At 52.4% G+C, this 26,743-nt stretch overlaps 8 protein-coding genes across 8 annotated transcripts; 6 read left to right on the top strand and 2 right to left on the bottom strand.

The window, feature by feature from the left end:
• Nucleotides 1-181: 181 nt before the first annotated feature.
• KD926_008444 (uncharacterized protein) lies at nt 182-3,029 on the bottom strand (the record flags this gene model as incomplete). Its single annotated transcript, XM_053101169.1, has 6 exons — nt 182-711; nt 1,201-1,246; nt 1,458-2,395; nt 2,485-2,641; nt 2,706-2,783; nt 2,832-3,029. The coding sequence occupies 6 exons, from the start codon at nt 3,027-3,029 to the stop codon at nt 182-184; spliced, it is 1,947 nt and encodes a 648-aa protein (XP_052955224.1).
• A 701-nt stretch (nt 3,030-3,730) lies between these two features.
• Nucleotides 3,731-8,159, top strand: KD926_008445 (pyridoxal phosphate-dependent transferase; the record flags this gene model as incomplete). The annotated part of the gene is made up of 6 exons (XM_053101170.1): nt 3,731-3,946; nt 4,022-4,770; nt 5,366-5,433; nt 5,946-6,535; nt 7,338-7,606; nt 7,757-8,159. 6 exons carry the CDS (start codon nt 3,731-3,733, stop codon nt 8,157-8,159), a joined length of 2,295 nt encoding a protein of 764 aa, XP_052955225.1.
• A 197-nt stretch (nt 8,160-8,356) lies between these two features.
• KD926_008446 (putative RSC complex subunit (Sth1)) lies at nt 8,357-13,014 on the top strand (the record flags this gene model as incomplete). The annotated part of the gene is made up of 4 exons (XM_053101171.1): nt 8,357-8,449; nt 8,705-8,909; nt 8,980-12,716; nt 12,775-13,014. The coding sequence occupies 4 exons, from the start codon at nt 8,357-8,359 to the stop codon at nt 13,012-13,014; spliced, it is 4,275 nt and encodes a 1,424-aa protein (XP_052955226.1).
• Nucleotides 13,015-14,319: 1,305 nt separating this feature from the next.
• yop1 (putative membrane biogenesis protein (Yop1)) lies at nt 14,320-15,475 on the top strand (the record flags this gene model as incomplete). The annotated part of the gene is made up of 5 exons (XM_053101173.1): nt 14,320-14,373; nt 14,624-14,830; nt 15,102-15,165; nt 15,234-15,291; nt 15,358-15,475. The coding sequence occupies 5 exons, from the start codon at nt 14,320-14,322 to the stop codon at nt 15,473-15,475; spliced, it is 501 nt and encodes a 166-aa protein (XP_052955227.1).
• A 737-nt stretch (nt 15,476-16,212) lies between these two features.
• Nucleotides 16,213-17,147, bottom strand: KD926_008448 (autophagy-related protein 101; the record flags this gene model as incomplete). Its single annotated transcript, XM_053101174.1, has 3 exons — nt 16,213-16,400; nt 16,532-16,876; nt 17,069-17,147. 3 exons carry the CDS (start codon nt 17,145-17,147, stop codon nt 16,213-16,215), a joined length of 612 nt encoding a protein of 203 aa, XP_052955228.1.
• Nucleotides 17,148-18,091: 944 nt separating this feature from the next.
• KD926_008449 (peroxisomal biogenesis factor 3) lies at nt 18,092-19,895 on the top strand (the record flags this gene model as incomplete). Its single annotated transcript, XM_053101175.1, has 4 exons — nt 18,092-18,249; nt 18,335-18,687; nt 18,749-19,142; nt 19,205-19,895. The coding sequence occupies 4 exons, from the start codon at nt 18,092-18,094 to the stop codon at nt 19,893-19,895; spliced, it is 1,596 nt and encodes a 531-aa protein (XP_052955229.1).
• Nucleotides 19,896-21,294: 1,399 nt separating this feature from the next.
• Nucleotides 21,295-24,041, top strand: KD926_008450 (putative MFS transporter; the record flags this gene model as incomplete). Its single annotated transcript, XM_053101176.1, has 11 exons — nt 21,295-21,533; nt 21,601-21,761; nt 21,818-21,910; nt 21,967-21,996; nt 22,062-22,418; nt 22,478-22,531; nt 22,587-22,634; nt 22,688-23,005; nt 23,062-23,293; nt 23,878-23,967; nt 24,035-24,041. 11 exons carry the CDS (start codon nt 21,295-21,297, stop codon nt 24,039-24,041), a joined length of 1,629 nt encoding a protein of 542 aa, XP_052955230.1.
• Nucleotides 24,042-24,820: 779 nt separating this feature from the next.
• KD926_008451 (DNA-directed RNA polymerase I subunit RPA49) lies at nt 24,821-26,503 on the top strand (the record flags this gene model as incomplete). Its single annotated transcript, XM_053101177.1, has 3 exons — nt 24,821-24,968; nt 25,033-25,361; nt 25,472-26,503. 3 exons carry the CDS (start codon nt 24,821-24,823, stop codon nt 26,501-26,503), a joined length of 1,509 nt encoding a protein of 502 aa, XP_052955231.1.
• Nucleotides 26,504-26,743: the final 240 nt, after the last annotated feature.

A 26,743-nucleotide genomic window follows, 5' to 3' on the forward strand; every position in this document is an offset into this window, starting at 1 on the left:
TGCACCTCAGTAGTAGGAGTAGTAGATATGACAGTGACTAGGCAGTGTGAATCAATCACAACACTGAGACGTTACAGCAAAAAGATAGCCATGGATTGACACCTTATGAAGTAATCCCTAGCGAGAGACAAAGAGAAAGACAGCCCTTGAACTCACAATCAACCAACTCTACATAATCACCTTAAAGCTTCCTCCCCCAATAATCAAACGTCGCCCCAACCACCCTCTCCTGCAACAGATAATCCCTCGCAACGACCGCCAACTCCCCGGGCACAGGCACCAGCTCCCCCAGGACAGACGCACGCAACTGCAACCCAGCAGCCCGTTCCAAATACACCGAGAGATAGGTCGCCTCCTCCACACTCTTCCCAGCCGTCAACTGACCATGATTCACCAGGATAATCGCCTTTCGCTCCGGTCCCAACGCATCACGAACAATCACCCCCTCGTGATCGGCAATCGGTAAACCAGGCCATTCGGCTAAAAAGGCACAATTATCATAAACCGGCGTCATGTCCATTTGACACACAATCAGGGGTTGCCTTGCTGCAGCTAAAGCAGAAACATTCGGTGAATGCGTATGCACTATACTTTGTACATCTGGTCGAGCAGCATACACCCATAAATGGAATCTCGTGGCGGGGTTCGCCATTTCCGTTCCAGGCACCGTGTGGAGATCGGAGTCGACTTCGATGAAATCGTCGGGGGTGGCTTCGTGGAAACGGGGGAGGGGGGGGGGGGGGGGGGGATTCGTTTGGTGGGTTTGAGGTTGGGGTGGACATGGTTCAGTTGATTCTTTATTTTTGATTCTTTTGAGAGGATGGGCAGAAAGATCAAAGTGTTGATTTGGTGGTGTAGGTAGGTAGGTAGGTAGGTAGGTAGGTAGGATTGAATGTTTGATAAAACGAATGAAGACGAGATGAAATGAGATGAATGCAAAATTGTATAGGAGGTACTCCTCCAGACCGTGGGATCAAACTGAATTAAATTATCTTACTCCCTGCTTATACTACCTAAGATATGCCATCCTATACTACTCCGCATATTACTCCATTCGGATACTGGGCTGATTCGTCCGGCTTCCAACCCTCGGATGCTCATCTTATTGGCCTGGGATGTTCCCCAGACCGAGCGGGGAGTTTCCCAGAGGCTATGGGGACGTGGAATTCGGTTCCTTCTCGGTAAAGAGGAGGATCCTACTTTGGACTTGTCGAATGCGAGAAGGTGTCTTGAGAGAGACGAATAACTGGTATAGGTAGCTATGGACGGGTGGGTATAGGAAGAGTCGTAACGAGCAGTGAATGCTAATTGCTATTCTCTAACCCTCTAACTCCTGTAAGACCGTGGAACAACAGTGTGAAGTCCCCTATCTAAACCTACTCACCCCTCTGTAAATCTACTTATCCCTGTCCTTGGAATAGCTACTATTACCACAAAAAATTGAGCTTTCGCCATACCTTCTTAGGCACAACAGGAGACGGCTCTTCTTGATTCGCAATGTCAATCAACGACCGGATAGGTATCTCCAGCCGAATAAGCTTCGTTTTCTTCACCCACCTGTGCCCAACGTATAGCAGCAGCACGAATGGCGCGTTGGCGTACGCCGACACAAAAGTCCTCGTGTCCCACGAATTCTTCAGAAACGCCGGCCATCCCGAGGTCAGCAGGATCAGAGAGAAAAAGACAAGGCACAGCCATGCAAAGTACGGCTGGAAGGGCGCGCGGCAGGGGAGCTGCGTGCGCGGGATCCCCTGCCTGCGACACCCGTTGTAGAACCGCAGATAGGTCGGGGTGATGACGATCCAGTTCACCAGGATCGCGATGGACAGAAGATCCTGCAGCCAGGTGAAGACCTCCGCCGCGCCGCTCGACGTGGTCATGTACCCGAGGGCCATGAAGGCGGCAAACAGCAGCACCGCGACGTAGGGGATGCCGAAGCGGTTCAGCCGGAGGAAGATGCGCGGCGCGTGGCCGTACTTGGCCAGCCCGAACAGATATCGCACGTAGGTCATGAAGCCGGCGTTGCCTGAGGGCCAGGCCGACGTTACTACCACTGCGTTGATGAAGTGAGACACGCCCTGGATGCCCGCAAGGTTGGCTGCGATGACGAACGGGGAGGCCGCCGTGCCGGAGTCACCGAGGAGACGGTCGTTGTTCGACGGCACAAGCATGCCGATCTGGAAGATGGTGATCACGTAGAAGATGACGATCCGCCAGAACGTCTTTTTGGCTGCCTTGGGGATGGCCTCGCGCGCGTTTTTCGTCTCCGCCGCTGCCAGCGCCACGTTATCCACCCCCGAATACGCGTAGATGGCGTTGGTAAACGCGGACCAGAATCCTAGGAACCGCCCAAGAGATCCCTCGATGTCTAGGTACTGGACAAACGGGCCCGGATCTGGTGTCATGCTGTCAGAGAAGACGAACGGACAACGGGAGACAAAAAGAACGCTTACTATGCCAGTACTTAAAAGCCGATAGCCTCACCCTGAGGCGCACCGCCAGAGATAATGACAATAGCCATGATATTGACCATGAATATGGGGATAATCTTGAGGATGGCAAAGGTGAACTCGAGCTCGCCGTAGAAGCCGATAAAAAGACAGTTGCAAAGAGCCATCAACAGGCCAAACACTGTAATCCACTGAGGAGACATTAGGTTAGCGTTGCCCAAGCGTCAGGACACGAGAGGGAGTAAGGGAGCATACAATGGCACTGTTCAGATCAGTCCAGAACTGCATCAACACGGACGCAGCGACGATTTCCGTGGGAATGAAGACGAGCCCCTTATAAACGAGGTTCTAGCCATTGGCAAAAGATAGCGAAGGATCAACAAAGAGCTGGGCATAGCGGACAATGCCTCCAGAGATAGGGACCAAAGCGGCCATCTTGGCCATGCTGAACACCACTCCCGCGGCCAGGCACCCGGTCATGCTGAAGCTGAGCAGCGCCCCCAGAGGCCCCGAGAGGGCAAGCGCCCGACCAGACCCAAGGAAGAGGCTCGTGCCAATGGCACCCGCAAGGGCACTCATTTGAATATGGTGGCTCTTCAGCCCCTGCTTCATCTCCGACCTCTCGAAAAAGTCCACCGCGCCGTCGCCTTGCCCCGGATCGTCCTTGGACGTACCATTGGGGTCGGCAGCCTAGACATGGAGGACTTGGGGCTCTTCGCCCGCACGGGGGTCAAAATCTTTCGCGGGGAACATAGTGCCGTGGAGACAGTCAGACCTTGGATGTTATTGGGAAAGATTCCCAGGCAACGTGGGAAATTTCTGACCCTATATACCAAACCCCGGAGGGAATGGCTAGGGTTTAGAAAGCAGACCGCAACGTGTAGAAATGAAAACATGGGGAAGATCCGCCCTCTCAACCCTCCGGTCATGACAGCCAGACAAAGGAGGCGACTGGCTATGGAGTTCTGGGGGTAATTGGGTTAAAATTCATAGGGAGTTGGGGGAAGTGGACTATCCACGATGGATCGTGATGGCACAGCACACTGGGGAAGCTATAGCTCTCGGATCGATATCTCACTGGTCATCTCGGCGGATCCGGAGATCGGGATTCGAACACGATGAGTCCCCTCTTGCAGGACTGGAGTATTTAAACCAGATCTTTTCCGAGTTAGCAACTCTCCCATTGTGACTTTGACCCCGACCCCCGCAATCTACCGACGGAGAGGACTTCAATCGCGTAGCCCACTTTACCGAACATACCTTCTCCCTTTTTCATCAAGATGGGCTCGAATCAAGCAGACGACAATGAGGGTAAGTTCATCCTCACGAGGGAACTTCTCGACGAGGCTCTCCCCAAGTTCGCCATTGCCACCAAGGCAGTCCATGCCGACGACTTCTCTAGCACCCACAAGGCCATTGCCCCGAGTATGCACACCGCGGTCAACTTCCGGTATCACCGTGACCCGGATAGTCTGAAGTCGCATGAAAAAATTGATGTCGGCCATCCTTGCAAATAATTAATGGAGCGCCTGATGGGCGTCCAGAAGCTCACCCTCGAAGAGTTGGACTAGCTGGAGGTCGGTGACATTGTTCACATCGAGACGCCGCTGAACCCTACCGGCACGGCGCGCAACCTTGAGTACTACGCCGAGAAGGCACATGCCAGGGGCGCCTATCTGGTCGTCGACTCGACCTTCGCGCCTCCGCCCCTTCAAAGCCCTCTGAACCAGGGTGCGGACCTGGTCATGCATAGCGGAACGAAGTACATCGGCGGCCACCCCGATATGCTCTGCGGCCTCCTCGTGGTTCCGCAACATCGAGTGGACGAGGGCTGGGACGCAACGCTGATCGAAGACCGCCGTACCTACGGGTCCATCATGGGTAATATGGAGAGCTGGCTGGGACTGCGGTCGCTGCGCACCCTCGACCTGCGGGTCGAAAAGCAGTCTGCCACGGCCACGGAGCTCGTCAGCTGGCTCGGCACCGAGCTACAAAAGCCTGGCTCTGTCATTGCCAGAACCATTGAGAAAGTGGAGCACGCGTCGGTGCAGCACGAGGCTCTCAAGGACGGCTGGTTGCAGAAGCAGATGCCGGGCGGCTACGGACCCATCTTTTCCATCTGGACCAAGAAGGCCGAGGTCGCTCAGATACTTCCCAGTAGACTGTACGTTTTCCAGCACGCGACCAGCCTGGGGGGTGTGGAGAGCTTGATGGAATGGCGGGCCATGAGCGATGAGGGACGCGATCCCCGGGTTCTGGGGGTGAGCTGTGGCGTGGAGGATGTGGGGGATATGAAGGCGGATATTCAACAGGCGTTGGAGTCGATCCTTAGGGATTTTCCGTAGCTATCGATAGTCCAGTCCAGAAGATTAATGCTACGGAGCAGTATACTAACTACTCGCAGATTATTTCTCACTCAAGCCGCGCTAGTCCACATCTGCTTAGATCAATTTTGTTCCCTCATTCTGGGTCCTCGCTTGTGTGGCCTTGCACCTGCCTATTGTAGTTAGTTTATATGCCATCTGACCCACAGTGGATACGGATGAAGCTTTTTTCTTGCGAACTTTGAAATTTCATGAATTGAAAAAGAATTTCGTGAAACGAAATTCCCAAATCTTTTCTTTCAAATCCACTAGTAATAAGTATGATATGTAAATCCTACCATTGGGCCTCGGCCCGGAAAAGTTTTTGATCATAGTTCATACAATTCAAGCATTCTACACTTGCAGTTTCCTACCGTTGCTGTCAAATAATTGTAGAAGTTTTCTATGCCAGGGGAAGGCTGCCGAAGTGGTCAAGAATGATTGAATTGATTGAATAAAGGAATGACTGCTTGATTGAATGAATGACTTGATGATCAACTAACTAGGGATCAAGATATTCATTTTCACGTGATCTTTATAGCTAATATTAAGGAATCTCCGCTTCATTCATGGGATCCTCCGCTTCGTACAGTATTCTTCGGAACTTGCCTTTAGCGAAGGTTTGATGGATTGCCCGAAGCATCTAGATCTTCCACAATAATGACCTTGTGCAGTGCGCGGACTACACTCAAACGTGCAATCTGCTTGATCTTTCAGTATAGATGTATTAGCGGATGATCCGTTCTGATTAAGTCACGTGAGACCGACCGACTGTTTCCCTTTAATCACAGCACATGCCTCGTTTGGCTGAAATAAGGCACACCCCATCACTCATGATCATATAAGCTCGTCGCTGCTCATACTACCACACTCATGGAAAATAATAGCCCTCTAGATTATAAAGCACTATTTCTTAAGTCAGAAGAGGGGCGGCGACAAGCTGAAGCGCGACAGAGGCAGCTTGAAGACCGACAGAAAAAGACGACCTTGGTTGAATTCCTACGCCACTGCCACAACGTCTTATCGCGACCTTTGCGAATTGGGACACCTTCCAAATCAACCACAGGGGAAATCACTATCCCGAGAGGGAAGCACTATCCGGAACGATTAGAGCGATGAGTTGACTGTGCAGCCCAGCAGCAAGCCATTTACAACTCTGTGCGTCGCTACCTCCAGCCAGAACAAGATGCACCACGCCTTTTTCCGCCACGGATTGTGCTGGACGGGCTCAGCGAACACTTCAGGGGAGTTTTGGGCGCTGAATACGATATTCAGACCTATGAGCGACTTGCAGTGGAAGACCATACCTGTTACATCTTCTCGGAACTATGCAAAATTCCTGTCTCCCGAGAAGAGTTTGGGCTTAGGGATGGTGTTCTGTTCTCAAGCCATGCCAATGTCTTGAGCGAGACCGAAAACGTCGAAACAGATACTAAAGATACCCACCCCCGTGGCCAGCCGGATCAATTCTTTATCCATCGTGTTGATGACAAAACCACCACCCTTCTCACAACAGTCGAATACAAGCCTCTACACAAGCTTCCTTTGGGGGATATCCGCAGGGGTCTTCGTGATATGGACTTGTGGAAAGAGATGGTCTGGTCAAACAAGGTGCCAAATAACGAGACTGAGTCATTGGTCTATAACTCGCAGCGGCTTGTCTGCTCAGCCATTGTTCAGGAATACCACGTCATGATTCAAGAAGGACTGGAATATTCCTATGTGACTACTGGGATCGGCCTCATCTTTCTCTGAGTCCCATACGATAAGCCAAGCACCCTCTGATGGTACGAATTATGTGAGCCCTATTTCGGCCGCCAGCAGCTCGGAGTACCAGGCATCTTCATCTCCAGTCGAGTCGCCAACTTCACGGGCTCGCCGAGTACCCACAAGATCTCAAGGCGGCTGTGCACCATCAGACCTTGGAGGCCACACGGGCTCCCCGGACCCGTCAGGCTCCGACTCAGATCATTTACTAGCCAGACAAAAGCGAAACTTTAGTCAGGCTTTTAGTCACGTTGAAGTTTCACCTCCAGAACGACGTTCTCGCCAGAATGAACAGGACAATCAAAACATGTCACAACGACAAAATGCAAAGTTCTGTACACAGCGTTGTCTTCTAGGGCTACAAAATGGCACAGCTCTGGATGGTTCTTGCCCGAATTTTAAATTCCACCAGGAAAGCGGTGATGGGGTCCATCATCCCATCAATGCTACAGAGTTGGTGTCATGTCTTAAGCAGCAGATGGATGAGAATATTGACCGGTGCATCCCGTTTGGGAGGTGTGGGTCATATGGGGCCCCGTTCAAACTCACCTGTTTTCCTGATGGGTATACTGTTGTGGGAAAAGGGACGACATCCGGCCTCTGGAAGAAGGTGGTCTCTCATGAAGCTGAGATATATCATATTCTGCAAAAAGCGCAGGGGTCTGCTGTCCCTGTTTTCCTTGGCAAGATGGACCTAGCAAAGATCTATTTTTTGCACGGAGCTGGGCAGATTCGTCACATGCTCGTCATTGGTTAGGCTGGCGAGAGTACGGCAAAACTCGAGCAAACCGCAGAGCTTCGCAGGGAGATCAAACGATCGAACAAGGAAATCCGCACGTTGGGAGTGCGACACCTTGACCTCCGGCCTGACAATATTCTATGGAATACCGAGCTAGGACGGGCTTTGATAATTGACTTTCACCGGTCCGAGTTGGATAAACGGCCTGCTACAGACTGGCCGAGGTCACTGAAGAGGGCGTCTCATAGTAGGACCCAGATGCCCAAGGCTAAGCGAGCACGAGTGCTGTAAGTAGTAATTCGAAGGTTGAGAAAACAGTTTCTGAGACCATCATCAAAGATATGGTGTAGTGAACGCAACGTAGGATGTTAGTTAAGTGGGACTGAGTCAGCCAACCGGAAGGACCCGCCAAGACCCCCGTGCTAACGCTGAGTCAGCCACTCACGTGTCCTCACCAAAATCTTTCCCTTTCAACTTCTCTCGCCGCCTGCCCTTTGCCCTTCTCCCCTTCCCGTCAGTCACCGACAGGCTGAGCACAGCCAGTTTCCCCGACCAGCACGGAAACGTCGCGAAAGTCCCGTCCCCTCCATCTCCATCTCATCCATCCCATCCTTTCCACGCGCCGTTTCCAGCGCAACCCTCCGCTTGGGGCCCTTCCCACTTCCCTTCGCCTTCGCCTTCGCGTTGGCTCCCCTTCCCTTCCCTTCCCACCCACCCCCGTCTTTCTGTTTGCCGCCTACCGCCCTGTCTCGTTCTCCCCCCGACCCGGCTCAAAACATCACGAAACCTTTCGCCAAGGTCCAGATACAGGCCGCTATCTGTCGCATCCTTCGACATTAAACCTCCCCGTCCCCTTCACCTCCTTAATCTAGCGCGCTCTTGTCGCTTGAAAGGCGCGACCGGTCGTTCCTTGTCACCACCGTCACTTTTTTACGTGTTTCGCCTCGGCCAAAGTCGCGCTCTCCTGTCGCATTTTACCTCCACCCTCAGCGTGTTGGTCCTCTTTGCTTATGCTTCAAGCAACCACGCGCTAGAGAATGGCTTCCCTCCAGTCAGCACCCAACATGGCCGCTGGAAACATGAGTCTGCCGCCGAGCCTGACGCAGCAGCATATCCAAGAGGTTTTTCAGGTACGATTACCGGCGTCTATCCAATGCACCCTTCCACTCACGTTTCATCTTTGGAATTTTTTTATTTCTCATTGCTGTTTTTCTAAGAAAATTTATATCAATGCTCTTACTCTCTTACCTAATTCTTTCTTTTCCCTTCTCTCCTTCCCTTTCACGTCAGGCCTACCTATGATTTCCCTCTTGAACAACCTTTTTTTTTTTTTTTTTTTTTTTCACGTCCCTACAGGACCGCGTGTTGACCCTTATACCCTATAGAAATACAAACAGATGCAGGAGCAAGGTGTCCGTCATGACGACCCCGAATACCTCAAAGCCCATAATCTCCTTTCTGCCGTTCAGAGACAGCAAGTCTTTCACAAACAACGACAAATTGCACAGCAGCAACAGCTTCAAGCGCAGCAACGCCAGCAGCAGTTGAATGGCACGACTCCTGAATCTGCCGCTGCAAATGGTGTCAATGGTAAGATCATCACCCCTCTCTTTGTCGCGTATCAATCGGAACTCTGATCTAAACGCGTGTACTCGTAAAGGGCGAAGCAACTCCATCTCTTCCAGCATCGGCCCTGCCCAGGATGCCACCCCCACAGCTGCGAGTGGTCAGCAACAACCCCCGGGACAGGCCGCTCCCCAGAAAGGCGTTCCGGTTCCGGGTGGCGGTTTCACGGCCGAGCAACTTGCGACGCTGCGAAACCAGATCCTAGCTTTCAAGATGCTTTCCAAGAACCTTCCGTTACCAGCTCGTGTTCAACAGCAACTGTTCGTTGCCAAGAAGCAGCAAACACCTGCTCCACCCGATAATATCGCGGCTGCCGAAACGGTCTTGGAGGGTGTGAACCGCGACAAATCTGAGCAGCCCACAAGTGCCACGGATGACGCTCCTCAGACAAAAGACTTTTATGAAAGCTTCCAGTCGCCGTATGAATCGATTTCCAAAACAATCAGCTTCACCGATCACGCGTCTCGCATAAACCGCGCACGCATTCCTGCTCTGATGCCGCCTGGAGTCGACTTGGACCAGGTGCGCGAGGAGAGAGAGGTGATTCTGTACAACAAGATCAATGCGCGAAAAGCGGAGCTCGCCGAACTGCCTGCAAATGTTGGCGTGTGGAATTCTAGCCAAGGCGACACCGCGACTGGGGACGATTCCTTGAAGCTGAAAGCTCTGATCGAGTATAAAATGCTCAACTTGCTCCCGAAGCAAAGGCTCTTCCGCAAGCAGATTCAGAATGAAATGTTCCATTTTGATAATCTAGGCATGACTGCAAACCGCTCTAACCATCGCCGAATGAAGAAGCAGTCCCTTCGGGAAGCCCGAATCACCGAGAAACTAGAGAAGCAACAGCGTGATGCTCGCGAGACGCGGGAGAAGCGGAAGCAATACGATCAACTTCAGGCTATCCTTAACCACGGCCTGGAGCTTCAGAACGCTGCCAACCAGCAGCGTACCCGTATGCAGAAGTTGGGCCGCATGATGCTTCAGCATCACCAGCACATGGAGCGTGAGGAGCAGAAACGTGTCGAGCGTACTGCTAAGCAGCGTCTCCAGGCTCTTAAGGCCAACGATGAAGAGACATACATGAAACTTTTGGGACAAGCCAAGGATTCCCGTATTTCTCATCTCTTGAAGCAGACCGACAGCTTCCTTCACCAGCTTGCGGCGTCGGTTAGAGAGCAGCAACGCAGCCTTTCCGAACGGTATGGCGAGGATGACCAATTCTATGAAGAGGAGGAAGAAGAACTTGCAACAGCCTCTGGCAGTGACGAAGAAGGCGATGGAAGACGTAAGATCGACTACTACGCTGTGGCTCACCGTATCAAGGAGGAGATCACTCAGCAGCCGAACATCCTTGTGGGTGGCCAGCTCAAGGAGTACCAGATCAGAGGTTTGCAGTGGATGATCTCGCTGTACAACAACAACCTCAACGGTATCCTGGCCGATGAGATGGGTCTGGGTAAGACGATTCAGACCATCAGTTTGATCACCTACATAATCGAAAAGAAGAAGAACAATGGCCCGTTCCTGGTTATTGTGCCTCTCAGTACTCTCACCAACTGGAACCTGGAGTTCGAGAAGTGGGCCCCGGCTGTGTCAAGGATTGTCTACAAGGGTCCTCCGAATGCGCGTAAGCAGCAGCAGCAGGCCATCCGGTGGGGAAACTTCCAGGTTCTTCTCACCACCTACGAGTACATCATCAAGGATCGACCAATCCTGAGTAAGGTCAAGTGGACCCACATGATTGTCGATGAGGGTCACCGCATGAAAAACACCCAGTCCAAGCTGAGCAGTACTTTGTCGACGTACTACACCAGCCGGTACCGTCTTATCTTGACCGGTACCCCTCTGCAGAACAACCTTCCCGAACTGTGGGCGCTTCTGAACTTCGTTCTGCCGAACATTTTCAAATCGGTCAAGTCGTTTGATGAGTGGTTCAATACCCCCTTTGCCAACACCGGTGGCCAGGACCGCATGGAGTTGTCCGAAGAAGAACAGCTCCTGGTTATTCGTCGTCTGCACAAGGTTCTCCGTCCCTTCTTGCTCAGACGTCTCAAGAAGGATGTCGAAAAGGATCTGCCCGATAAGCAAGAGCGCGTCATCAAATGTCGCTTCTCTGCCTTGCAAGCCAAGCTGTACCGTCAACTTGTTACACACAACAAGATGGCTGTCAGTGATGGCAAGGGCGGTAAGACCGGAATGCGTGGTCTCAGTAACATGCTGATGCAGCTGCGGAAACTGTGCAACCATCCCTTTGTGTTCGAGCCCGTCGAGGATCAAATGAACCCAACTCGGGGGTCCAACGACCTTCTCTGGCGTACTGCCGGTAAATTCGAGCTGCTTGACCGTATTCTTCCCAAATTCCGGGCCACGGGTCACCGCGTCTTGATGTTCTTCCAGATGACTCAGATCATGAACATCATGGAAGATTTCTTGCGTCTTCGTGGGTTGAAATACCTTCGCTTGGACGGTTCCACCAAGTCCGACGATCGTTCCGACCTCTTGAAACTCTTCAACGCCCCCAATTCGGATTATTTCTGTTTCTTGCTTTCGACTCGTGCGGGTGGTTTGGGTCTCAACCTCCAGTCTGCTGACACTGTCATTATCTTTGATTCCGACTGGAATCCTCACCAGGATTTGCAAGCCCAGGACCGTGCTCACCGTATCGGTCAAAAGAATGAAGTGCGTATCTTGCGTTTGATCAGTTCTAACTCCGTGGAAGAAAAGATTCTTGAGCGCGCCCAGTTCAAGCTTGATATGGACGGCAAGGTCATCCAAGCCGGAAAATTCGACAACAAGTCCACCAACGAGGAACGAGACGCTCTATTGCGGACGCTTCTCGAAACTGCCGAGGCGGCCGATCAGATCGGCGAGCAGGAGGAGATGGATGACGACGACCTCAACGATATCATGGCTCGGTCTGACGACGAATTGATTGTTTTCCAGCGTCTAGATAAGGAACGGCCCTCGAAGGACCACTATGGTCCGGGGCATCCGCTCCCCCGTCTGATGTGTGAAAGCGAACTGCCGGACATCTATGTCGCGGAAGACAATCCAGTTACCGAGGAGGTCGAGGTCGATGTCGGTGGCCGGGGAGCTCGTGAGCGAAAGGTTACGAAATACGATGATGGTCTCACCGAAGAGCAATGGCTTATGGCCGTGGACGCCGACGATGATACCATCGAAGATGCTATTGCTAGAAAGGAGGCTAGGGTTGAACGCCGTCGCGTCAACAAGGAGAAGCGCGGAGGACGAAAGTCTGGGGGCCCTGAATCCTCGCCCGAGCCATCGCGGGAGAGCTCCGAGACGCCCCAGCCCAAGAAACGGCGTCGCGGTCCCGCACCCAAGCGCAAGGCGGAGGAGGTCGTGGAAGAAACGCCGCAGCCGAAGCGTAAGAGGGGCCGGCAGGCCAAGCCCATCGAAACATTGAGCCCGGAGGACCGTGCTATCCTCAACCGGATAGTCAACCACGTTTATCAAACCCTGATGGACATGGAGCAAGAGCTACCAGCGGATTCTTCGGATAGCGAGGATGGCCCTGTTACTCGATCCATCATCGAACCTTTCATGAAACCGCCGCCCAAGTCGCAATATCCAGACTACTACATGATCATCCAAAATCCTATCGCCATGGAAATGATTCGGAAGAAGATCAATCGGGACGAGTATCAGAACCTGCGGGATTTCCGGAACGACATCCATCTTCTCTGCCAGAATGCTCGGACGTACAATGAAGACGGCAGCATCCTCTTCCAGGATGCCAATGACATTGAGGTAAAGTCAATCCCAGCCCCGGTAATTACTACATAGACCAGTCACTGATTGCGAGCAGGCTAAATGCGTTTCCGAGCTGAGAAAGGAGACCGAAGGTCACCCGCAGTTTGCTAATTTCGACGACTCGGGTTCGCCGGTTGGTAATGATCAGTTTAACGCGGCCGTGTCCGGGGGCGAGACCCCGAGTGCAGCGACTCCCGGACCGCCCAAGTTGAAACTCACGTTCAACAGTAGCAACCGAGACAGCGCTGGGGCTGCCAACGGAACTCCTGGCCCTGGAACGAACGACGACGAGTAACGCAACCTCTTATTCATTTGTGAAAACACGACGGCTCCATTGTTTTCTTTTTTCTCTTTTTTTTTTTTTTTTTTTTCCTTGTGTGTTTATCTGGAGCCAGGTACACTTTATTTTCTTTCTAAACCTCATGTTTTACTGTCCCGATCTTTCTTGACGTGTACTCCCCCGATTTTATTGATCTCTTTCCTATTTGTTTCTACTTTGGTGGATTGGCGTTTGTATGAATTGGTGGTTGGCGGTGGATGATGGCTGATGGCGCATTGCTCTGTTCTACCAGACGAGCGAATTGCCTTTACTTCCTTTTCTTTTGAGCCTCTCTGTGTGTTTATGTATCTCCCTCTGTCTCCTCCCCTCCAGTCCTGTCTCTCTCCTTCACGCGGTGCGCATGGTCTCTTTGATTGCAAAGATGCCGCGCAGTTGGGGCTGGGGAAGACGACGAGATTGACTGTAATTGATTGGATTTTTCTACACTGCTTCCCTTGTGTCTGGGCGCACATTTCTATCGAGTCCGTTGTTCGTCTGCATAATACAGGATCTGTTGGCTGGGAGGGTGTGATGGCAGCCAGGCAGAAGAAATTCGACTACTCATACATAGTTAGATGATGGCGAATGATGATCATAATTTAACCCTGCGAAGTGATGCATCTCTTAGGATCTACGTCTGGCGGAGCAGTCAGATTGACCGACTGCCAGGCACAGACAGGTTTCGTAGCTACTACCTTAGATAGGTACTGGATACCTCAGATACTTCCAGATACCTGCAGATACCTGCACCGGAGGAAATGCACAAAGTTACTGTCTGATTGCGAATCGGTGACAGGACCGTACCAGAGTTGATCGGTATTTCACGTAATACCTGATGATTACCCAGGTACCCTGTATGTATGGTACCTACTCTACTAGGTGTAGGTAGGTACCTGGTATGTGCACAGATACTAGATAGCGATGGAAGCTATTACCAATTTTCCCATCTCGGAGGAGACTGAATGTCAACGAAACCAGGGAGGCCCCGATTTAGATAACCTAGGTAGTCAGTATGACCAGCAACAATGGACGACCCAGTGATGGAATGTGTCGTAAGCGCCCGGCTTTGTTCCATACGTCACCGGTTTCGCTCGACGTCATGACCGACCACGTGACCATCCGCCGGCGTCGCTCTGAATCTCAGCTTTGGTTTAAGTTCCCATTCATCCCAGTCCCCCTTCCGTCCACCATCCACCCTCTTCTCTTGCCTACCCACCCCCCAAACATTCCGTTTATCTCTCCATCTTGCTTCGCTAGCAATTCCTCAACTCCACATCAACAATGGCTTCTTTCCAGGATCGTGCTCAGCACGCCATAGCTCAGCTTGACAAGGAGGTAAGTTTTTGTGTGTGCGTGATTTTTTCTTACGAACCAGGCCCCAAGATACCGGTCATTCTGGGGGATCGAATGAACGGGGAATCCCTACCCCAAGAACATCTTGAGGGATGATTCTAGCATCATAATTCGATTTCCTAGATCAAGGGATCTCTGGAAGTGGTTTTCGTGTTTTTTTCTCTATTTGTTTTGCTGGGGAAAATGCTCTTAGCAAAGCGCTTACAGTCATGTTTTTTTTTTTATCGTCTAGCTGTCCAAGTACCCCGTCCTCAACAACCTGGAGCGTCAGACCTCCGTCCCTAAGGTCTATGTGATCCTCGGCCTGGTCGGCATCTACTTCTTCCTCGTTTTCTTCAACATCGCCGGCGAGTTCCTGGTCAACCTGGCCGGTTTCATCATCCCTGCCTACTACTCTTTGAACGCTCTGTTCACCGCCGGAACTGCGGATGACACGCAGGTGAGTTTTCCCCTTAGAAAAAAAACCCCCCTTTTCTATCGTTCCGATGACTCGGGTGTGTGATTGATTATGGGATGCTGACTGGTCTGGTTTTCGTTACAGTGGTTGACGGTATGTTCCTCGTGATCTCGCCCTTCTTATCTGGCCCTTTGGCGATCTGGGCGCTTCGGCTGGCTTAGCTCCCTTTCCTGCCCCGAGCACGTGATGCCTTGCCGACCCGGGATTCCCAGCCAAGAAAGTCCTGATGTTCTGACATGTGAATTTTGAATAGTACTGGGTTGTCTACGCCCTCTTCACCGTCGTTGAGAGTGCTATCAGCGCGCCCTACTGGTTCCGTAAGTGTTCTAAACGCGAGTTCCCAAAAGAGTAATGATCATTTCAACTAATGCCGACCTTCTATCAGCCTTCTACTACATCTTCAAGTTCGCCCTGGTCCTCTGGATGGCTCTTCCCCAGACCAAGTAAGCCGCTCCTGTTGCTACAGTGGCTGAACGTTCTTGCTAACTAGTTGTCTTTCTCTCCTGCAGCGGTGCCCAGGTCGTCTTCCACTCTTTCCTCCAGCCTGTGCTGGGCCGCTTCTTCAACGCTGGCAACACCTCCGCCAACCTTCGGGCTCAGGCGGCCGATGCCACCAAGACCCAGTAAATATGTTGATCTGCTGTTAATACATGGTTTCGGCGGCGGGCTTGTCTGCCGCCGACCCATGAGCTAAACTAGGTCATTCTGTTTCTGGTCAAAAAGACGACTTCACGAAGCTATGGAACTTCGTTGATGCCAGCGGACGGATGTGAAGATTTTGTGGTCAAACTGAGCGATTTTGGAACCATTTGCTTATTTGGTTTTTCTTTTCCCTCTATTTCGTGTTTTGTCATGATTGGTTCAGTAGAATTGTATGTGATGTGTGGAGGAGGGGATGAATGATTAAAGAACACGACCCAGCGGTTGCTGTTCTGCGGAGATTTTGTGGGTATAGCTGTATCTGATGCAATGATGCCTCTTGGTAATTGAAGCACATTTGATAGCGTTTCCACCTGGTTCTTTTCTTCTCTTTCTTTCTTGGTCCTCTTTTTCCGCCTTTCATGGATGGGTTCCGTAACACAGATAAAGAGGATCGACTCGGAGACCCTCATATAATCCTATGACAGGATAATAATAATAAGGTACCCGGAAGCACAGGCCACGACAAGCTTTAGCTTTCCGAGAAGCGGGGTGGGAAAGTGAACGGACGGATCAACAAGACGGGGGGGAAACGACGACGGCCCCAGGCCTTCTGGAACAACATATGCGAGATAGACCGAAGAAAAGGCACGCACTCGAATGTAGCGGTGATGCCCAAGCAAGCCCCAGTCATTCACTCGATATAAATAATTAGTCCCCATGAATCAGTAGAGACCAAACCGATTCTGCCAGCCATCCGTCCGAGGGTTCAGCACGATGCGGTAGGGGAAGGGGTTCGCGTCACTGGTGGTGATGGGCGGAATATGATCCTTATCCCGGTTCACGACGGTGAGGATCTTCAGCGCGGCTTTCTGGAGCATGTTCTCCATTGCCTTGCGTACCTTGGCGCGTTCTGCATGCGTTGGCGCGTTAGTTCGAGGGTCCGTGTATGCAATTATTCGTCCATTCACAATCCAGGGAATGAGACTGGAGGATATGATGACCCTATTTGGATGTTGATATATTCGGAGTCGTGGGACCTACCTGATTCTGTCCGCGGAGTGGCGATCGTCACGTCCAGGTTCCACACTTCCCAACATACCTCTTCCTCGCCTTTTCCTGCTAGTCCGCTGAACCAGATCCCCGAGCGTCGACGCTTCTTCTCGTAGAACTCGACGGCGATACGGCCGCGTACTCCTCCATTACCGCCACCGTCATGCGAGCTGGTCGTAGAAGACGAGTGTTGACGCACTAAGGAGCTGATCCGGGAGTCGATCAGGGTCTCGAGGTCGACGTCGTTGATGGCGGGGAGGGTGAAGTCTAGGACGTCGAAAGTAGTCGGTCGGATGGAGGGGAAGTAGCGGTGGAAGAAGATCAGGTTCAAGACACCTTTGGCGTTTTTCAAGGGATTGTTTGTTAGTCACTGTTTCAATCGAGGGGCAAAATCGAGTCAAACTACGTCACGGGCGGAAGCAAGTACAAAGGGGGGCAGAAGAAAGAAATAAATGACGAGGAACTGCCAACTGCCAGCGGCAAATAGAGAGTTTGGGGAAATGGGTATAACAATAAAAATATATATACCTTTTAGCACGTCTCGGACAGTGGTGGTATCCGCAAAGATCTCCAGAAAGTACTCCGGAGGGGTTCTGCGGGGCTCCATGGTGACGGAGTAGCGGTTTGTTCAAGCAGGATGAATCACGGCGAGAATCCCAGACGTTCTATAAGTCCAGCTTTCGATGTTGATATTGTAGGTGGATTGAAAAAAGAATCTTTGGCCAACGGACCTAGTCGACTGAGAAAGAAGAGAAAAGACCCCTGAGGATGTTCAGGGGAGGGGGAAGGAGGTATGAGGCTGTGGGGGTCCTTGGAAATGGATGGGGGGGAGGGGAATATACTCCGGAAATGGGCGATGTCGGCTGGCTGGCTTAGAGGCTAGATGGTCGTCATCGGAAGAGTAACCATGAAGTCCGTCATGGAGGAGGATGCATGATTTCTGGGAAGAAGCTGAGGTGATCTCTCGTAATCTTTCTCTGGTGGGGAGACAAGCAGATAGAAAGGAAGGAACTAGGAAGGCGGAAGAGAAAGTCAGTTGATCGGGAGCCCCTCGCAAGAGTCACCCGTCTCGTATCGGTACCGTTCTGTATGTATCCATGGATAGTATGGATGTATTATGCATACACATGATGTAGAGAGGTACAGTACATTTGTACCCTCACGTACCACGATGTACCTGGGCCTCCCTGGAGATCCTCTGATCGAAAGATATGCACGGAGAGACTGGACGAGTTGTAAAACCACAAATTAAACCTCACCGAATACCCTCATCGGCCCCTGCCATCACCAGGGTTGGATGACGATCCTCATTCACGTTGGCCGCTGCTCTCCAGTTTAGCCGAGGCCGCTTCAGCTCTCCATCATTCCCCGACCGTGACCTGTCGTTTCTACTCTTCGCGAGCGGCCAACCCTCCATTTCCTCTCTTCGTTGGTTTTTATCTCCTAGATCATCTTTCTCCTTTCTGACCGTCTATCAAGAACCGTATAATGACCCTCGCGCCCGCCTCGCCCTCTCGGAAGATTATCACCTGATCCCCTTCCTGCTCCACCATGATCGGTGCTACGAGGCGCTGGTTCCGGCGCAATCGCAAGGGCCTTGCGATCGGGGCTGGCGTGATTGGAGCCGGGTACCTCGTGGGACAATATGTGTTGAACAAGATCTCCGAAGCGCGAGAGCGTATGAGCAATGATCGAATTGCCCGAGAGAAGTCAGTCGCTTCCTTCTTTCGCTCGTCTTTTCCTGGGCCTTGTTCGCCGTGTTTGGACGACCAACGCTGACTTTGATCCATCCAGTCTACGACGGCGCTTCGAACAGAATCAGACCGATTGTACCTACACCATCCTCGCCCTCTTGCCGACCGCCGCCGAGGACATCCTAGAGGCTCTCCCCGTGGAGGATCTGACCAAGGAGCTACAGAAGAAACGCGCGGAGAGGCTGGCTCGCCTCAACGGTGGCGAAGGGACCTCGTCCGATCTCAGCTCGGTGGCTCCCAGTCTGCCCGAGGAGGATGGACGCAGCCTATCCAGTTTTCAGAGTGACGGCTTCCTCCGCACCAGTCAACTGGGGGAGTCAACCGTCGAGGGCGACGGTTCGCCGCGGCCGAAGCGGAATAAGACCCAGCTTTGGAACGAGGTGAAGATCACCTGTATGTGATTTCCCCAGCCCGTTCCTCATTGGGCTCCCTGATACTCATGAACGTACCGCAGCTATCACTAGGTCCTTCACTCTCATCTACACTTTGTCCCTCCTGACCGTCTTCACCCGAATTCAACTCAACCTTCTCGGCCGCCGGAACTACCTCTCCAGCGTGATCTCTTTGGCAAACCCCGCGAGCACGTCGACGATTCGACTGGAAAACCATGACGACGACGACCTGACTCAAACCTTGGGGAATGATTTCGAAACCAACCGGCGGTATCTCGCCTTCAGCTGGTGGCTCCTGCACCGAGGTTGGAAGGACCTGATGAGCGAGGTGCAAGAGGCCGTCAAGGAGGTATTCGGCTCGCTGAATCCCCGAGAGGATGTCTCGCTGGCCAAATTATCCGAATTGACCCTACAGATTCGGAAGAAAATGGAGGGTCACACGGAGGCGGATAGAAAGTAGCTGCTTCTTTTTCTTACTCGTTGTTTACTGATGGCTGGATTGCTGACCGCGCTCTCAGGAACCGCAAATGGCTATCATATTTGCTTCCTCCCCCCGAGGAGGAAGAGAGGCTGCTAGAGGAGTCCGGAGTCCTGGGGGTCACGGAACCGTCGACCGCCCAAACGGCGACTACGCTTCGGCATCTCTTGGATGAGACGGCCGACCTGATCGAATCGCCCAACTTCACTCGCGTCTTGATGCACCTCAACAACGAGGGCTTTGAGACTCTGATCCAGCAGTGTACGGCCGACGCATTCAAGGCGCCGCCCAACCAGCCCGAAATGGCACCGCAGTCGTTCACCTCGGTTGCCACGGTGGTTCCTGTGACCGGCAGCTCGGAGACCAAGACGAAGCTGGCCAACGTGCTGGCCGTGATGGCCCGACAGGCACATGTGATTGGCAATGGCACAACGCCTCCGAATCTCTATCTGGCCACCATGGAGCAGAATGTTCGCGAGTTGGAAGCGTTCGCGGCCGTGATCTACAGCTCGAACTTTGATTTCGAATTGCTTGGACCCGAGTCCAAAACCAGTCCTTTGGAGAAGGAGGCCAGTGGCTCTGACACAGTCTTCGTCGACAAGGGTGATGCCAGTCCGATCGCCGGAGTTGAAGTCTTGGAAGAGTCATCAACCGTCCAAGTTGGCGAAGATTCGACGTTCGAGACGGCGTGGGGGAAAGCCTCGAGTAGACCAGCCTCCTCGGCTAGTTGATATAGCTAGAGAGGGGTGCCTCCTTCCTCGTACAAAGCGCGATTGTTTATTTTTCGGGCTCAAGTTCCGAATTTCTATTCTTTGGAATTTTTTTTTTTTTTTTTTTTGTTATAGTCTGGTTTCAAGGGTCTGCATATTATCGGTGTTCTGCCACTGAAGAGGCCAGGGAAAGGAAGTAGATGAGTGTATGATAAGCCAAATAAATTCCCCTACATATCACGACGCGAACGAGCTTATCGCCGGCGCAAAGGAGAGCACAAATTACGAAAGTCCGTTCATAATAATGACTTATAAGAGCAATGTAACCTCGGACTTAGGGGCCTCGGCACTGGCGACGGGGAGCTCCACCGAAGAGCCGAACTCGGTGCTGGCGGTGGGTCCGGACCGTAGATTTCTGATTCATCTTTTCTACGAAGTACTACTAGTACGTAGGGCAGGTGCTGACCCATGATAAGCATATGTACACCGTGCTGCAAGACCAACTTCCTCGAGGTGATGAACCGGGTGTCCTGGTCGCGGAATAAAAAGTAGTATCCGCTGAGTTCCGGAGAGATCTAGTTATAAGAAAGCCATTGCCAAGCAGGGGGGTTACCATTTTCGGTAAGCCCAGCCCGGGCAGGTGACCTGCGATCTGCGGGGGCTTATGTCAGCAGCCCGTCAATCTGCGGGGAAGCCGAAAGGGGAAGCCACGATTCTCGGGGCTTGGGCATCAATAATGATCGCAGGGAAGATATAGAACTGTACAAGACTCCAGATGATACCAGACCAATTCTGTATGAAACACAGCAAAGAAAGAAAAAATCAGTCTGATGCATGTTCTCCCTCAGACTATCGCCGCATTCACCCACTCATTAGACTTCCGATCGACACGCTGAAGCCCCCGAAGGCCCAATCCAGGCCGAGATCGGGGCCACCGGAACCTCCGCCGGGTGCTTGACTCTACTTTGCGTCGCTTCGATCCGTGGACCCCGACTTGTCCTTCATCCTTCTCATTGGGTTTTGCGCTCTTGGGTTTAGCTTCGGCCCAGTGGCTCCCCCGATAATCATGGCTGCGACGATGACTGTAGTCATGCCTATTGACCAGGCAAGCTATTGGTGATCTTCACCTGGTGGAGTCTTTTTATGGCTGATTCTTCGGCTGTCTCTCTGACTCTTCCCCTCTCGTCAGGGCTATATATTTGTTTTTTGTAGCGCCATTGGGGGTTTCTTTTTTTTTTTTTTTTTTTTTTTTTTCTTCTCCTTTCTTCGTTCTATTGATTTGTCGTTTTTTACGCGTGACGTATCACTGCGCGCGGCTGAAAAATTTCCTTCTTGCCCAACTCCTTGCTCCGTTTTCTAATTTTATATTCTTTATCCCTCTTGTCATCCAGAGTCTACGCGAAGAAAACTTGCGCCCAGAATGGGGACTTCAGGTTCGTTCAAACACAATGGAGGTGATAAAACAGTCGCGATGCTAATTAGCGGAATTGCGCAACTAGACAAGATGGGGTTTACAGACGACAAGGAGGGCGAGGTGCAGACGCAATCGCCCGAACTCCCACCTCTGACCAACACCACGGAGCGCCGACTCATGGCCAAGATCGACTGGCACGTCATCCCCTGCTTGTGCGTGATGTACCTGCTTGCCTTCCTGGACCGGTACGTACCTTGCGCGCATCCCCAATCGCGATATGCAGAGCAATCGACCTAACGCTGTCATCAATAGAGTGAACATCAGTAATGCGGCGGTCCTTGGGTTGAAAGAGGACCTGAACATCGTCGAGGGAATGAAATATAACACGGCATTGACCATTTTCTTCGTCCCATACGTCATCTTCGAGATCCCATCCAACATCCTGCTGAAGAAGTGGAAACCCCATGTCTGGTGTACGTTTATGAGATACTCTTGAAAGGCAATCGCGTGGGCTAATGACCGTTCTAAGTGTCAATGTGTATGTTCTTTTTCGGCCTAGTGATGATCTGCCAGGGCTTGGTGTCCAACTGGGGAGGTCTGATGACGACCCGTTGGTTCCTCGGTATGCGACAATCGTATTCTGTCCCATTGCGATGTACCGGCTAATCTGTTTTCTAGGAATGTTCGAGACGGGTCTGTTCCCTGGATGTACGTGTTGACCCTATTCTACTCCGCGATCGATCGATCGAATAATAACCGACAACTATATACAGGCTTCTACCTACTGGGAATGTGGTACAAGCGCAGCGAGGCGCAAAAGCGATTCAGTTTCTTCTTCAGCTCCACGACCCTCGCCGGCGCGTTCGGTGGCTTGCTGGCCAGTGGACTGGGTAAAATGGAAGGAATCGGGGGGTACAATGGCTGGCGGTGGGTTTTCATCATCGAAGGCCTGCTCACCTGCGTTGTATCCTTCGTCTGGTTCTTCATCATCCCCGACTTTCCCGAGGATGTCAAATGGCTTACCGAGGAGGAGAGAGAGTTCATCCGGGTGAAACTGGCGCAGGACACCGGAGGTGCTGCGGCTGATGCCAAGATTGGCTGGCGCGAGGTTCTGGATACCTTCAAGGACTGTGAGTGATTCACCAAATCGGCAAGTCATTGTCAGTTTGAGTTCTGACAGGACATGCAGACAAAATCTTAATTGGCGGTCTTATGTATTTCGGTCAAGTTGTCACGGCATACGGTCGGTTTTCCTGTTCCTGCGGACATGGCCAGATCTCGATGTTAACAAACCGCAGGATACGCCTATTTCGCGCCGACTATCATCAAGACCTACGGCTACGATGGTATGTGGATCCCTGCGCCGATTGTCTTGCGCCGACTAATCCCGCTCCCTTAGCTATCATGACCCAGTTGTACTCGATTCCCCCGTGGGCGGCCGCATGGGGCTTTTCCATGGTGGTTGCGGTCTTGTCGGACAGAACCGGACATCGCTTTGCGTTTACTATAGGACCCATGTTGATAGCCATGGCCGGATTTGGGATCTTGTTGAATGTGCACGGAGAAGAGAATCGGGGAGTCCAGTACGGCGCCTTGTTCCTAGTCACAAGCGGCTGCTACAGTGCGATGCCGGTGATAGTATGCTGGTTCGCCATGAACCTGGGCGGCCATCGCCGACGAAGCATCGGAACTGCATGGCAAGTGGGTTTTGGAAACAGTGAGTGATGCTTCTCATGACCTGTCCGTCATACAAGTTACTAACGAGAACCACAGTCGGCGGCATCATTTCGACATTTGCATTCCTCCAGAAGGATGCGCCAGAGTATAGACCGGGCTTCATCATCAGTGTATCCTTCCTCTGCTTTTCGGCCGCCTGCTGCATCGCCTACCTCGCAGCGGTCTGGTATGACAACCACCGACGCGACCAGGCGGCGGCCAACGGCACTGTACCGGAGTACAGTCAGGAGGAGCGAGATCTCCTGGGCGACATGGCGCCCAACTATCGGTATGCATACTGAGGAGGTTCCACAGAGAGTACCAATTTCCTATTTTCTATAATGACCACACAGAAGAAAGGTGCAGAATTAGGGCAGATGATTATGCGACGATGAATGATAGTAGTTATAGATCGAGTGTGGATTCTGGGCGATACACAATGAACAAATTAATAAAAATTTACCAAATTGATAGTCCGTTGTCGATGCTGGACCAGGACCCTCTCTGGCTCCATCCTACCAATAATACGATGAATGTGGCGTCCAAGACAGAGGACGATGACGGAGGGTTTGCAACTTCACCGTTCGGTGTGCAGAAGAGCAGCAGTCACGGGATGGAGTGATGACATAACTCCCCATCGCTCGGTAAGGCCGCCGGACGGGCCAATCACCGTCGTCACAGCACTAGCGAGCCCTTAGCGGCAGGCGATGCTGAGTCAGCTGCGACGCACACAAGAAGCTCCGCCGGCGCGCTTCCTCCGTCTTTCTTTCAACCATCTCCCTCATCCTCGCAGAAGTGTGAGTTCCCCTCGCCGGCCATACGGCTTCGCAGGCATTACGCCTTGCCTTTGCTAAACCACTGACTCCTTCACAGTTTCGAACCATCTACGAAGATGAGAGCTAAGTGGAGAAAGAAGCGCGTTCGCCGCCTCAAGCGTAAGAGAAGAAAGATGAGGGCTAGATCGTGAGTCGTCCCCGAATCCGACTGGACTACGTTCCCAAGAAGCAATTGTGCTAACAATATATCCCAGGAAATAAATGACTCGCCCCGCTTCATCTCAGCTTTCCATGCCGGAGCTCTAGTTGAACGCTAAATATGACAACTCGACGACGTCACAATTATGATTCTTCTGTTCGTTTCGTTGTTCGGTCACTCCAACTACCCCTGCCTGGCCTATTTTCTGCCCTCCCAATCGAATTCGGGGCCTTTCCGTCCAACAAAAACATCCTTTCTATCCAATCCCGTTGGCTCATTTAAAACGTTTTCGATTTGATTCTCAGACCAGGCGGTTGGATGCAATGGTGCTTCGGTATTCTATTGTATCTTTGTCACGGAGGACGCACGTGTTTGGTGGGGTTGGAGGGGTCGTGGACGAAGTTTCCTACAAACATCACTCTGTACTATCTGATTGTTTATCCACCGATCCTTTGAGTTTCGCATGGGGGCTGGTCAATTGCTTTCGCCTGGGTCTGGACGTGGAGCTCCTATTGCAGGGATTCGCATGCAGGTCCAGTGCTATGAAGAGGTTTACGAGCATTTATCACAATATGAAAAGTTCCTAACGATTCACTGAGTGTCCACATTGTAAAAAGTAGCTGTGTAAAAAGATCTACCAACAGACAGGACTTAGCATGTCGTTAGAGCTCTGTCATGCGACGAGTTGCTGGTTTGACCTGTTCTGTGCGTTTTGCGCCTCTCCGCCCTGTAGGCGGTGAAGTATTTCTGCCGCGCATCAATTTTTTTTGCGTCCGACTTTTCTGCTCCGCCATTTGATGCTTCTCCGCACCCAATTCTCTCCTCCCCTGCGCCAAACACCATGCCCTCCGACAAAGTGGAAAAGAAGCGCAAGCGCGCCTCGGATCTTAATGAGCGACCCAGCAAGAAGCCCGCTCTCGGGCTGCATGACCTGCCTCCACTCGCCGCCAGCGTCGTGAACGACGACAGCGAGCTGGCTCCCGTCCTCAGTATGCGCTTCTTCTTGCATAAACGACGGCGGAGCCATTGTTAGGCTAACGTTTTCTTCGACAGTCACTACCCCCGGTGTCAATGCTCCCCGAAACATCAGCCTCAAGCCCTACCTCAAAAGCCGCCCCGATGGCTCCGGCAACTCGACCCGCAACAAGGGCATTACGTCGAGCGAACTGCTGCTGCAGACCTCCGAACACCCGAAGATGGACTTCGTGGGCCGCGAGGGCAACGAGGACGCCGATTCACAGGTCAAGCACTACGTCGCGGTGATTGATCCCCAAAAGCAGACCTGGCAGTTCATCGAGGCCCGCAAGGTGACTCTGCGCGGTGCCGTGCGGTCGACGAAACCTGTGGCCGAGGAAGAGGAGGAGAGCGAGGATGAAGATATGGTGAGTTTTGTCTTATGTCTTTATTATACCCTGCCCGTTGTTCATCTTTCCGGTGAAGCGGATGGGACAACCCAGGGAATCTTAGTTGGCTGACTCCGAATTCTGTGTAGAAAACCATGCGTGCCCAGCGCACCGAACTCACCAACACCTTCGGTACCAAACAATCCCGCAAGGCCGCGCAGTCCCTGTCCGAAAACGCCCAGTTGTCCAACGTCCCCGCCGGCGCTTCCTCCGCCGCGGAGTCCGCCATGCTCGCCGCCATGCCGGCCGAATCCGCCGCCGACCTCGCCTCGAAGACGGCCGCCGTGCAGGCCCAGATCCAGGCCGCCAAGCCTTTGCCCCAGGCCAACCTGGACGCCTCGCACCCTTCGGACGTGTATCCCATCGAGAACCTCGTCCCAGGCGGCATGGCCACCCTGCGCCAACTGCCCAGCGTCAAGGAGTGGCAGGACACAGTGGCCGCGGGACTCAGCGTGGTCACGACCTCTCGGTACGTGTCGCGCCGTCTCGACGCCGTCGTCGCCTCCGGAAATGTCGCCCAGATCCAGGTCCTGCGCTTCATCTTCCTCCTGCTGGAATTCGCCCGCTCGCTGCGCTCCGGCCGCGACCCCAAGGGTTCCGGCGGCCCGGGAGGCAAACGACTCCCTTCGCGAGAAGATCTCCGCCGCATCCTCTCCTCCTCGACCGGTGCCTCCTCCAACGACCCTTCCAAATCCTCCTCCACATCCTCCGGCGAAACCATCCCCGACTCAATCATCGACGCCGTCCGCCGCAAATTCGCCCCGCAAGGCTCTTCTCTCTCCAAAAACGACCTCACCCTACTCCACACCACCATCTGCGCCTTGTCCCTGCACATCCCCCCTCAACCCGCGAAAGACGGCGGCTCCAGCTCGCAGGGCGGCAACTCTCCCAACGAACTGGCCACCGACCCGTCCGATCTGCGCGACGACCTCCGTGTCGACAGTCCCACGATCATGCAGTATTTCCGTGAGTTAGGATGTCGGGTTGATAAGCCGCGCGAGACCGAGTTCGCGAAGTGGAATATCAAGGGTGGGAAGGCCGAGGCGGCGGCGAGACGTGTTGCGAGACTGAAGGTGCCTGTCGAGTTTCCGAGGGTGTCGAGAGGTGGTGGCAGGAGGTAGTTTTCCTTTCTTAGGTTTTCTCTCTTAAGTGGGATGTGAAGAATGAATGAATTGAGGAAATAGACAGCCCAAAAAGTGAGAGTTGTGTATGTAAAAAAAAAAAAAAAGATTTCATGATTTGTTAGTTTGCTTTCGCCTTGTTTTTTAATGTTTATAATCCTGCCATTTAGGCGTTGGGAGAATCCCTCTTTGTTTTGTTGTCTTTTGATTCTTAGCATATATTAAGTTTCATATATTCTG

This window comes from Aspergillus affinis (genome assembly GCF_023601865.1).
Source record: "Aspergillus affinis strain CMG 70 chromosome Unknown NODE_55_length_207115_cov_84_504473, whole genome shotgun sequence".
NCBI classification, from domain to species: domain Eukaryota; kingdom Fungi; phylum Ascomycota; class Eurotiomycetes; order Eurotiales; family Aspergillaceae; genus Aspergillus; species Aspergillus affinis.